Genomic DNA, 14,074 nt, shown 5'->3' on the forward strand with positions numbered 1-14,074 from the left:
ACATGAAGGAACGAGTGGGGACCAAGAGTCAAGGAACTAGAAATGAATTCCATTTGTGTGATTGGGAGGGGAGGACCGTGAAGTGGAATAGAACGGGATGAAAGGATAGAAGAGGACAAAGCAAGAGAAACTGTCATGAGAAGAAAAATTCTCGGGGAACAGGCGAGGAGGTAAAAAATTGGAGAAAATTTCGAAAAAAAGTTGTACATTTATCGGCATTGTTTAGAATTGATGACAAAAGAAGGAAACTGTGTTATCCCGGCTGCTTCGTACTGTCAATATATAAAAGTCGATATGCAAGAGGTGCCTCGCACACGCGGCGATTGCGCCAACACGCATGCCGTGAAAGCAGGATATGCTGATCAGTAAACATTGACCGCTACCTTCGCCATTCGCGACTACTTGTTGATGCAAAAAGGAAAGGAAACTCGCAGTAACGTCTACTCATATCGCAACGCGCGCTACTGTCGCTTGATTTCTCTTTGCGCGCGTTTCTGATCCAGACATTACAGATTTTTGTTGAGAGTCGTCATCTCAAATTTCCGCCGGCTACCGAGAGATTTCTCGGTATAGAAATCCCTCGGAATGTCTCGTTTTACCTCTTCGTGCAGAGAACGCATAAAGGCGAGAATCAGTAATGAGTGCGTTACGGGTTTCTTCCCTGCCCCGACGTCGCCGGCAAAAACTCGCTCTCGATTCGATCCACGATGCCGGAGGACGAAGGATGCGAGGAGGAGGTCGAGAGAATCCAGTACTGGACCGGCGATCTTCGCGAATTAATCAAATACGCGAGCGATTTGTCTTCGTTACACCCACGTGGGTACCCCAGGGGGACGCGTGTGTAACTGGGGTGACGAAACCCTCGCGAACAACTGGCATCGATGGGGGAAAAACGTGACCGCATTACATGTGCACCATATGATGATGATTTTTAATAAAAATAATGTTCTATGACGAAAACATCGCGATGGTTGAAGATTTATTTATACAATATCTTTAGTTGAGGAGCAGATTTTTAAAATGCGTTTTGAAAAAAATCAAAATTTCATTTTTTTAGTTAGAGCATAGTGTCCAGTGTAGAATTGAAGTCACTAGATTTCTAAAGTATCGCAATTGATTTCAGAAATATCGTGTTAAAATGGCCGAAGTGCACATAATACACAATTTCAAGCATGATGATTGGTGATTCATCTTTTGAATTGTATTTGAACTTGTCCTTTCGTGCACTTTCATGCACTAAACTTCAACAAATAAACCTGTATTAAATTATTAAACTAAATAATATAAATTAACATAAATTAAGCATTTATACATATTTTTTTGGTCATAAATAAACTAATTACATTTAAAAAATATTTATTTATATACTTGACAGCTTTATTTTCCAAAATAAAGTATGTATATACAAATGTATAAATTTGAAATGGCCGCGAGATGAACGCAAGGGTTGCATCGAAATGGATATGAGTTTGCGATACTATAAAAATTTAGTGACTTTGTGTGTAGAATGACTTATATTATAAACTACTCAATTCAAAATATTCAAAAAGCATTTTTTCAGCGTTAATTTATATGCTGAAAAAACATAAACATTTTGAAGTTTAACATTTTAGCATTCAATGTTTAATATTTTTAGCAATTGTTAAACAATTTTGTTTAATATTTAATAATATTTACATCCTACTGATTGACATCCTTATTTTCTGTAAAATGCGTAATTTTCTTGTGTGCGTAGTTTCTTTCTTTTTCTATCTGAAAATTATTAATTTTGGACAAAACACATTTTGAAAGTTTGCTCATTTACTGTCTCGATAATTTTATTTTATTACAAATTTATTATATCTCTTTTTACGAAATACTAGAAAACTTATCGATAAATTTTGTATAGACAAAACAAAATAACGTGCAAATATAACAAAATATAACAAAAATATCGTTTAGATATTTCATTTTTACTTTCTAAATCTGAATCAGTGGATCAGTCTAACTAATTAGCTAATGGCATACTTGGTTAATAATCAGTGAAGTTTAATTAAAAAAGGAAGAGAGAATATTTGAGCATTTTATAACCAGAATTGATATTTGCACGTTAATTTGAATTTTCTAATACCATGAATTTAAGTACTAAAATAAGGTTAGTTCACATATTAAAGATTAGCTAGATTGGGGATCTCATATTTAATTCACTGATTACCAATGGTATACTTAACACTGATGTGATTATCCACTGATTCAGATTTAGAAAGTAAATTTTATATAACAAAATTTTAATACACATAAAATTTAACTTTTGATAATCTATTAGAATTGAAAAGTTTTTATTCGTATATTCAAAAAACTTATTTTTTTAATTATAATAAACTGTAATAAACTGTAATATTTAAATGATATTGATGAATTTTTGGTGTAAGGTAAAAGTTCGAATTGCAATATTTTGCATTCGTCGGAAGAATGCACAATTTGTGCACTTTGATTTTATTATGCCTTAAGATTTATTGCCAAATATGCGTATCTTAATGGCTAGCTTTCTCGCCACGGCGGCTTATACGGCGGGAAGGGACACAGATTTGTCCGGTGTGTCATACCCTTCTGAAGTCGCTCGTCGAAATCCTTTTGCACGGGCAGGATACTCGAGCGGTATCTTGGCGTATCGGGATGCGGAGTAAATCGTAATTATATACGGAGAGTAGTACAGGATCGGCGGACCCTCCTCTCGCGGCGGAGAGCCCGTGGAAAAAGATCACGCGGACGTTTAATAACACGGGTACCGAATGCTGATGGGTAGAGGTATCGCGGTGGATATAAAACGCGTACGTCTTCCAGACCAGTCTCGCGGTACCCAACGCATTCGCGTAATTACACGCGCGCCGCGCGTATACATTCACGCAAGAGCATGGTGTTTCAATCCTTCGCACATATATTTTACAAATGAACCGATCCGAGCCAAGTATGCGTATCTGTCGTACACACATACGCATGTCCTGTCCGCGTCCCAAGTGCGTGTCCGCGTATACAGGGTGTCTGACCGGACAATCTTTCGAATATTAACAAAACGAGCTGAGGATGATGAAGATCGTATCAATGTCCTGACATTTAAATCGTGGAATTTAGCGTTGCGAATTAAGAAACTTCCTCGCCGCTCAGATCCCATAATCATTTTGTTGCAATTCTCAAACAAAATATGAAATGTTCCCCCTCAAAGTGCTGGACACCGCTGACCAAAGTATTCGGGCCATTATTTGCGCAAATATGTGTGTGTGTGTGTGTGTGTGTGTGTGTGTGTGTGTGTGTGTGTGTGTGTGTGTGTGTGTGTGTGAGGGGGGAGGTATGCACCTTCCACTGTTACATGCATTGAAAGAGGAAAAGGATGAACAAGTTGGATCGAGTATAAATAGCGGTCTATAAATTATGCCATCCACGTACGCGACCGAATAACATCCTTAAGACATTGGTCGACGTCACCCAATATCATCGAAGATGTTCGATGTAGATGACATAGACATTGTCGACGACGGCAACGTAGACGTCATGAATTATCGTAGAAATAAAATGGATGACTATTTCTCGAATCGACTCGCCGAGACAATATTTCCCGTCTACCTGGTTTTTCCTGTTGTATGAGAAAAACTTGATTGAAATCGAGAGACAATCTCATCGCAGTAGATCTCACGGCGGATTTGTCGAAACACATCTAGGAAGGACACATCCCGGATGCGAGTGATCGCAGTTTCCGTTTTTGGTCCAGACCACGTGCATCCGATCGATCGATCAGAGCAATTATCGATACGCGTGCTGATGCGTGCTTTACTCATTGCGTGTGTGTACGATGAGATACGTCTGTAATTGGATGTGGTCTCGCGACGTGTTTTCGCGGCGCGACGTCGGATAACGCAGAAAGTCCATACGGGCGTAATAAATTGCCGTTAAACCGGATTTCATACATCATTAATAAAACGATTAATTACCGATTACGAAAAGTAAACTGAAGTGACGCTTTTTCATCAATTGATTAAGATCCTTTTTACGTCGAAATGACGTGCGTTAAAGATACGCCTTTGACTCGATATTGACAAACTAATGATTTTAAGAGGGGTCTCCCTCAAATAAGCTGTCCAATTATACAAGCATCATCTATCAAGTGGCGAATCAGAGACACGTTCCGGCGCGACGCGTTAGATCTGAACAAACTGCCGGATATCTTGCAATGTATCGCGACTTTGATATCACGATTTCCGATTTTGTTTCCCTACAAACATAGAATATATATCATAATTCTTGGAAAAATATAGCAGGAGTTTCCACAAAACTGGAAATCAGACAAATCAAGGAAATGTCAAAAATTGAAAATGATGATCAAGGAAATCAGGAAAAAGTCAAGAAATTTTTTGGACAATATTTTGGAAGATTAAAATTCTTGACTCAAAAAAATAAGTTTAATATGCGTATATTACACTTACGTATAGTTTTGGAATACTATTAACTTAACAATTAAATGCAAGCAGTGTCTGCAATATTAATAGCAAATAATATTGCTACTTATATGTTAAATTGCTCTCTCATAAAATATTTGATGGTTTCCAAGTCAACACAAAAATACAAAAAATTTCAAATTGTTATTGAAAGTATCAAGGAAAATAATGAAATTTTATCTGAGAGCTAGGAAAAAGTAATAGAATTTTAATATGAGGAATTTGAGATAATCCTGGGCGTGCAAACTACCGACCCTCGTTACGCTGAGAAAATGCTCGCGCTGCTTGAATCGTTCATCGGAATTGCTAGCGGTAATGATCAGCCAATTTGGCTATTAATTGATTCCGAGGCAGCGGGACTGGGCGGTACCGGCTCGTGCGAGGAGGTCGAGCGAGGTCGATGTCGTGGAATCGATAAATCGCCATCATTCATCCGTCGTTGCTCACTCTCACGTGCGTGTTACGGAGCACACGTGCCCCGCTTGTTCTTGCCGTACACAGTGAACGATCGATACTTGGTATCATCGTACAAACGCAGACCGCGGGCCATCTCGCTCTCGTCTCCGTGTACAACCATTGCCGAAGATCTACCGTGAGATCGTGCCGCCGATCAGACACGATCCTTCAAGCGCAACGCTCCCCGATCGTAACCGTGACGAATGAGATCTCAGCGACGCGCGACAGCTCTCGCCCGAAGGTTCTACTTAGCGGCGCACCTGGACTAGCTTCGCTTTTACGAAGGCCACGATACCGCCATAGTTTTAATATGAGAAATAAATTTATCTCTTTTTTTTTTGTATGACACATAAGTAGAAATAATAAAAACGTAGCAAATTTCGATTTTGTGTTTAATATTTATAAGCTAAATCATGACACGAAGCAACTGATTGATGTTGCTCGTAAAGTCGAACATCACATTCTTCAACTAACTTCCTTTGGAGTATCTTATTTCCACGCGAGAAATCTTTGAAGTCATGCCGCACTTCGGAATGATTTTTCTGATGATCGATGTGTGTATCGTTTTGAAGATCATTGATATCGTAAAAGCAAATTTGACATCTTCATTAGAATCTTGCATGGGATTGACGGACAAGAAATTAACTTTAACTAGTTATCGATCTTCCGATTTAATCACTATATTTAAGTGCAGTGATTTAATAACAACTCATGTCAATCAACTGAATGTTTAGTGAATCGAGAGCCATTATAAAAACTAAGTTGCGATAATGCAAATCTTCATGCAAATGCAACCGGAAACTCAAGTACTATTTGATACCCGCATCATAATTTATCGAGATTAATCCGATGTAACTGTTTTAATTAGCCCCTACTAAACGAGGTGGACGACGAGACTTATTATGAATAAATTAACGCAATATGTGTTTCTCTTCCCTCGTTTAAAGCTATTTTCCCCCTCTTATTTATATCTGATGCATGTATATCTGTATACATTATTTAAATTATGTATTCTGCATTTCCAGGCGAACGACCAAGCAGGTTTTATCTGGCAAGAGAAGAAGCTGATCTCTCGCTGGATCCCAACACGGGGATGCTAAGGATTCGACAACCGCTCGATCGGGAATCACGTGACAAATATGTTCTCAGCGTCGAGGCACGTAATGGCGTCTCTGTTGGATATTGCCAGGTAAATTACGCATCCAGATAATCATCGTATTTCGTATTAACTCACCGTAATCATAGCTGTTTATCCGTGTTCTCAATATATTTATCCTGAATGCACATATAATAATCCAGAAGCGTGCGAAAAATTCGCATTATGATTTTTTATGTTATGATTTTTCGCATCGATATTATATTAATATTCAGTGAACAACGCACACGTGCTTGTTAGCAAATTAGTATTGATTTTAAAAGAAAGATTTTTAAGATCTATCGTTTACCGGTTTCGTATTAACGAAGCATGAGTAGCGTTTTTCACTTATGTGTCGTGAAAAATACATTGCCGAGTCAATTGAAGCGCTTACACGACATCCGTCCATGTTTTTCTTTCCGCAGTTGGAATTGATCGTAGAGGATGTGAACGACAACGCGCCATCATTTCGCACAAACACTGTTCGCATCTCAGTGCCAGAATCGCATCCTCTTCATGTGCCTTTGTACGTAGCGCATGCTACCGATCCCGACATCACGCCGTTATTATCGATACGCTATATTCTCGGTCAGAACAGCAACAACCTGTTTGGAATAGACGAGCACACCGGCGAGCTCTATTTGGCGAGACGATTGGATTACGAGACTCAGCAGAGGCACGGTCTCCTGATAAGTGCTTTGGATGGTGCCGGACTTTCGGCTAACCTCAGCCTGAGCGTCGAGGTGCAGGATGTGAATGACAACCCCCCAGTGTTCGAGAGGAACGAGTATCATGTGGAGGTTCCCGAAGGCGCCAGGCTCGATTCCCAGGTGAGAAAAATCTTCATTACATGCCCGTCACGCGAGCATTTGTTTATCGAGAAGATGCAGTAGAGTTCTTCGAAAAAGGAAACAGAGAGAGAGAAAGAGAGAACAAGAAAACAGGAGAGGTAGAATTTTTGGATTGCATGGTAAAGTTAACAACCTCTCTCTTCAAACTTTCTTCCGCTCTTCATCAGTATCTCTTCGCGACTAAAGTGATGGTTCCCTTTTTTCTCCTGGTTGAATTCTTTTTTCTTCCATATATCCAAATATACTTCTCCTGTCTCTGGGATGCGTAATTTTGGAGGACAACCAGGAAGAATGCGCTTATGAACCCTTTGCCCCCTCTCGTATCGCGAGGCGTATGCCACGGCTACTAGCCGTCTATATTCCCCTTCCGGATAGCTTCTTTTGAAAGAGTAGGGAACAGAAGAGGAAGAAGAAGAAGAAGAAGAAGACGTTGATTCGTAAAGTTCACCTTGTAGGCAAAGAGAGAATTAATCCTGCGCCGACTAGAAACGGAATTAACCGGACGCTGCAGCGAGATTAGCCGATGTTATTCCGCTATAGTTGCTCGACCCGTTCGAGATGGAGGGAATGCTTGATAATCTGATATTCAGACACGGCACGTTGCCGCGCGTTGATACGATTGCGAACAGTTCTACGAGAGTAGAGGATTGATAGGCAACAGTCGATAGACCCGCAGGAACGCCGTGCCGTACCATACGATCGATCATTTCGCGAGTATATAATAGCGAATTCGATTGGATGCATTCAGTGCACATTGGTGTATATTAAAGCTATCGTTCACAAATTAACATAAAAATCTGTATTTAATATAAATGTAAAAACAGATTAAATCATGAAATCCACAATATAATTTATTGTGCTGTTAAATAAAATCTTTATTTTATAGTTCAAAATATTTACATTTTACTTTTACATTGATTAAATCAGTGTACAACGGTTTTAATATGGACTCGCATTATTGCATCCAAACGAATTCACTATAGGTTTCCAAGCAGTTACTCAATGAGAAAGATCTATTATATTATATACATTTATATTCCCAAAATAGTAGAATTTTGATAGAATTTAAGAAATTTAAATTCCTACGTTATTCAAATCTATATATGTGACTCCTCGATCTTTGTCGTTAGGAAAACGCCCAGAGCAAATCCGAAGCGATGCTTGTGGACCTCGGAAACGCAGGTCCATCCGCGAAGATCGCCGACGGCAACGTGCATCTCTCCCCCTGTAATTATCTATACATATCAGTCATTATCTGGCAAAAAATCGAAATAAGAGCGAGTATAGGTCGACAGCGAGGTTTTGTGACGAGGGACCGCGTTGAGGAGAAGAGAAAAAAAATCATTAGTCGCGAGAATCGAGGCATCGTTGAGCAGCTGATAGATCCGAGGATTTCTTCATGGCGATGATAATCGCTTACGAAGTGAACGTAATTCTGAATACCGATTGTGGATGTCGATTATGAATGACAGTGAGAGTCTTATTATGAGATACATTTGTTAAACAACGTCATATTTATTACAATGCACAGGCGGATACGACAGAATGGACATCGCGTCAATTCGCGCTCCATTCTCTTTCTTTCTCTTTTTCATTTTCTTTTCGCTTGTCATTTTTATATTCTTAGAGAGTTTGTCCTAGAATATTAATAAATGTCCTTTAAATTAATATACAATAAATTAATAAAAAATCTATCTATCTATTTCTTTCGTCCAATTCGTACCTTCCTTTTCTCCTTCCTTCTTCCCTCATTACTACTCGATCTTCCATCTTCTTTGTTCCGACTATATATCAGTAGTATCTATCGATAAAATAGATCTGTAAGCTGTCGGTGGTATCTAGACAATATCTCAGCCATTAGTGTACGTTAAAAGTGAAATGAGACAGAAAAATCTCAGCAGCAAAAAGACAAGATAGATACATGGCGGAAAGAAGTGGAGTTTGAGTTAGAGAATAACCTTGCAATGAGCATAACCCTTCACCCATCGTGAACTAATAACGTACAGTTAGACACATTACTGCCTGCTCCCACGTCAGGTTCCTCATCTAATGATAACCTGCATCCCACCCCCTCCTGGTCCTTCACGAAGACAACCCAATCGCGGCATCTCTCTCATCCTCCTTTTCTTCTTCCATTCCCTCTTTCGCCTTCTACCACCATCCATCATTCGTAAGCCGCAGGTTCATGCGCGAAACACGACCTTATACACTCCCGATCCTGCATTTTTTCTTCTTTTTTTTTCTCGACCTTCGCAATACACCATCCTCCCGCGCTGGAAAACATCGTTTGGTTCGAACGTGTTTAGGGTTTGCGGTTCTTGGATATATTTAATTAATACGGAACGACCGGATCGACTGGTCCCGACGCTGCTTCTCTTTTTTCCCTTTTCTTACTCTTTCTCGCAACGATACGATTGCTCTTGTTTTGATTTTCATCGTGATTCCGTCTGGAATTTTAACATTTCATCGCTTGTATTTATATTTTCAAATTAAACAATCGTTACCACACTTGTGTACCGCAATTCAATATCACAAAACCAGATTACATTAGATACATTGATCATCATAAATTTTTCGTCATTTACAGATTCTTCAAGTAACAGCGGTGGATCTGGATACGGGAAATAACGCGAGACTGAGCTATCGTCTTCAAGGCTCCACCGCTTTTCGCATCAGTCCCAACACCGGCTGGATTTACCTTGCGCAGAGTTTGGATCGCGAGACTTTCGATCGACACACTTTGACGGTTCTCGCGATCGACAACGGATCACCTGCGGCGACTGCGAGTGCCTCCGTTCTGGTGATGGTTTTGGATGATAACGACAACGATCCACGATTCGAAAAGGACTTCTACGGATTTGAGCTGCTTGAGAATCTACCGTCAGGTACTTTAGTGGGTTCCGTGAGCGCCATCGATCCCGATATCGGCAAGAATTCGCTTCTTAGATACACGGTGGTCCAAGCCAACAGCAGCTTCACTGTCGATCCCGACACAGGTAAGAGGCTATCTCCACGTTTTATTTTCCTGTTTTTCATTCTGTTCGTTTACTTTGTTTGCGTCGCCATCAAATGCCATGGTCAAACGAAGTACACATAGGTTCTTGTCATAACGAGGTTCAAGTGTTTACAAAAGCCGACTGGGGTCCGGCTTCGAGGATGCTCACGCTCGAAAAAAACTCGCGGAGAAAAATATTGGCGAATCGTTTCCACGGGTTCACTGAGTTTCGGCTCGCGATGTTCTCGAGTTGCTTGCGAACATGTAATTCGAGAATTCGTTGAACAGATCCGGCAAGAATCGCATTATTCTTCGCTCCGACTGACTCGTTCTCAGACAAGTTGAATTCACACCGGAGTTACGACCGCGCTACTCGACAACCGTGAATAAGAGATGTACTACAAGGAGAAACTTCCTGATTCGGTGGACGGTCCCTTCGGTGCTTCTCAGGGCTACGGGTGACAGTGATCGATTTGCAGCGATTAACATTTTGGTTGTACGTTTGGAATTTCTGCCTTCTTCCCGTGACGCTTTACCTTGCATTATTGTCATACTCATGACAATGCGTATATTTCAACACGGTCACAGAAATGTGTCGTGAAACGGAAGCAATTTCTGCGCCCCGTAGTCGATAATACAATTCTCGTTATATAATATCCTTTTAATGTAATCCTTATCGAACTTGATCTTTCACGCGTTTCGATTTTCTAAATTATATTCCTTCATCTTATGTCCTTCGTCTCGAAGCTCTATCACAAATGTAATTGTACTTCGCGTCTGCCGTAGTCTTTTATTTTCGCTAGATATTCAGTCTCGGTCTAATGACGAGCTGATATCTCGCGGTCTCTTTCTCATCTACGCTTTGCCGTTGACTTCTAGCTTTCTTCGCGTCCTCGCTCGCAGCAAAGTGCAGCAGCCCGCGATTTACTTCCTGTTTAAGACAGGTTCTTAGCTTGTTAAATAAAAATTGAACGCGTCTTCGCTAGCTTCTTATTAATTCTCCGAGTCTGAATCGCCAATGTGATGTTCCATTCCCTTGTCCCTTTCTTTCGCAGCAGATACGTTAAAGAGAAATGGACGTCACATTTCAATGAAAGATCGATTTAGGCGCGAGAGATGGAAGTGGATGCTTATGAGAAAAAAAGAAATTATTACTCTGTAAATCTCGTGGAGTGGAATCTCATTCCAAAAGAATAAATCTCACTCTAAAAAGAGTGAAAATCTGCTACTTTTTTTAACAAGAATGATCATATTTTCACTCTTTTTTTAAGACTAAATTTTCAGTCTTCTCTTCAAATGAGATTTCACTCCATGAGATTTAGAAAGTAATCTTTAGCGGATGATTTTCGAATGACTTTTATAGTTTTCAATTTAAAATTTTAAGATATATGCCATAATAATAATGATCTATAAAAAAAGTTCCGGAGTTGATATATATCGGCTTTTCGTTTGGAACAGTAAAAAGAATCTTTTTTTATCTTTAAATTCTGTTAAAATATTTTATTGAAATAATTATTTTTACACTTTATTATGATTATACAGAAATATAAAAATTATATAAAAATTTTCATGCTAAAAAAACAAAAGAAATACAGATTATATCAATTATACTTTCTAAATTCTTTGGAGAGAAAGAGTTTCTCTAAAGAGTGAAAACTGAGCCAGTCTTGAAAAAGAGTCAATTTTCAATCTTTAAAAATGAGATTTCACTCTTTAGTGACAATTTAAAAGTTGTAAAGAATATCAGCACATACAATGAAATATCAATATAATACAACAACGTAGCGATATAAAAATCTGATATATGATACAATATTGAATTAGTTTTCAGTGAAAAAGCAAATTCAGTGCAAAAGCAAGGTTTTCAAATTAAAACACTGATCATGTTAAACTTACTTGAACCATTAAAAGCCGATAAATCGTCTTCCTGTCTTCCAAAGGTTAGTGTATTAAATAGCCTCGAGCCGTCAACGCGTGTAATTTACGCGTTGCTCTTACATCAACCCAACGATCCTTTATACCTCATCATTGTTAAACGATTTTGTAATCGATGAAAGAGTTCCTTGTACCCGGGCAATATTATTCGGCGTTCACCAGGCTTCTCTCGGACTATTTCGAAATTCTTTGATAATTTATATTAATATTTTATCACTTTAAACGTTGTAATACGATTATTAACTAAATCGAACATTATATAAATACAACCATCGAGATTTAAGCTCATGATGTCTCTCAATGGTGATTTACCAAATTACCAGGTTGAAGTAACAAGAACGATACGAGAATTGTTTCTTTTTTTTTTTTGCGGGATTTGCGTATAGCTCATTTTAGAGTTGCAGCAGTATGTGTGTGCTTCGTGGGTATTAAAACATAATCCGGTAAGAGTGGCGCTTTCGCCTGGTCGGCGTGTAACGAATCATCAGGAATGGGGCTCGGGGTCCGGGGCCCGTCACACGCCGCGAAATACGCGCACACGTATGCGGCGTGCACCGCGTGTGCAATGCGCGCAGTTTGATTGGCATGCGACACGGGGGTATTTGTGTACACGCTCTCGGTCCGAGAGCTCGGGACCCGGGTCTCTTCCTCTCTCTCTCTTTCTTTCGTTTCGTATCCGCTGCCTGTTTGCAGAGGTGGGACTTCTCGAGTCATCCCGACTGTGCGAACGGAGAGAATCGAGAAGTAGAAAAAAAGATGAAGGATAACGACGGCGATGGAGGTAGGGGCGATCGCGCTGCCGGAAGTATCAGCTGTCTTGTCGTACGAGTACTTCTATATTAATCCCCGCTGCATGCAGCGCGACTACACATTGTCCGGTCAACGGACCTGCGGCGGAGTGAGTTGAAATTTCGCCCGGCCATTGTCCTTCGATCGGCTCTAACCGCGAGATCTCCCATTGAGAAAACCCTCGAGCGATGGAGCACCTTCGCTCCTTCCGCGTAGGTCGCCCCCGTAACACTCGCTTAATGGCGCCCTTTTCTCCATTCATCCAATTAAGGCGGCCCCTCGCGTGTTGGCTTACAATGTCGGGAGATCGACGGCGGTGATTTATGGAATGGCACGCCCTTGTCCGCGATGATACGCGACGAGAAGTAAGGGAATATTCGATTGTCAGCGCGACTCAACCGGTTCCTAATATGTACCGGGTGTGATCAGGGGCCGTTAGCAGTCGATGCCCCCCTACCGCACGACTTGAAGACGTTCATCAGAAATGTCCGAGTTACATCCCGCCACCTCGCGCCGCCTCTCTTCCGACGCGAATCGCAGCGACGCATGTTCAGCGCGTGACATTCTCCCATGTCCCATGCATTTCAAGCCGTTGCGCGATCGATTATTGCGACTTCAGGAATTTCCGTGACCTACCGTGACCGACTCGCCTATCGATCGGATACTTGTTGCAGCGTGGCCACGTGCCATCTGCGCCACGTGGTCCGTAATGCGCGGGCATGAACACGCTCACTTCAGAATATTGATCATGTAACCTTTTACGGAGAAAAATGGTTGAGTAATTTTTACAAGACTAGTGAAATTATTCTGGCGATTCTATTTTTGCCGAGCTTATGCCTAGCTTTACTTGCCTGAAAGTAAAAATACCGGAGATATAAGATGAAAGATACATTACAGTTATCTCCACAGTAAAATCATGCATTTGTGATTTTATAGTAAAGTAAATCATATTTTCAAGCATGAATAATTCTCTTTTTACTTTATATACTTATATTTTTCATCGCGTAAAATAAAGTAAATTTTGTCAGCATCAAGGCAAAAAATACTCGATAAAAAATTTTATTTAAATGTGTGATAATTTACAGATTTACTTTACGAAACGTAAAAAGTATCTTAGGCTATATGACACTAAAAACATGACTAAATTTTAATAAATATTTGTTTGAAGAATAGTAACTAAATGTTTACTCATAATAAACAAATATTCACTTAATTAAAAGAATGATACTTAAATTTACGTTTTCTGTACCAAATAAATATATATATATAGTAAATATTTAATTAGTATTATACAAACAAGTATTTGTTAAAATTTTAGTAAATTTTATATAAGTGATAACTATATGAATCTGCTAATTCCATAAAATTTACTATAATTCTAGTGCATATCTTTTTCTTCGTATTTCTTCAGAAGCAGAAATGTGAAAAGTGAAAATTATTATGT

The 14,074-nt window shown here is 39.7% G+C and overlaps 1 protein-coding gene across 1 annotated transcript in view; it reads left to right on the forward strand.

Annotated features, from left to right (window-relative positions):
• LOC108693898 (protein dachsous) overlaps positions 1 to 14,074 on the forward strand; it is a 72,467-nt gene that overhangs the window by 27,474 nt on the left and 30,919 nt on the right. Inside the window, exons 3-5 of the mRNA XM_018203096.1 lie at positions 5,951 to 6,114; positions 6,486 to 6,890; positions 9,499 to 9,907. Of these exons, the coding sequence (XP_018058585.1) occupies positions 5,951 to 6,114; positions 6,486 to 6,890; positions 9,499 to 9,907 (978 nt within the window). The remainder of the gene's footprint in view (positions 1 to 5,950; positions 6,115 to 6,485; positions 6,891 to 9,498; positions 9,908 to 14,074) is intronic.

This window comes from Atta colombica, unplaced genomic scaffold (genome assembly GCF_001594045.1).
Source record: "Atta colombica isolate Treedump-2 unplaced genomic scaffold, Acol1.0 scaffold110, whole genome shotgun sequence".
Lineage (NCBI taxonomy): Eukaryota > Metazoa > Arthropoda > Insecta > Hymenoptera > Formicidae > Atta > Atta colombica.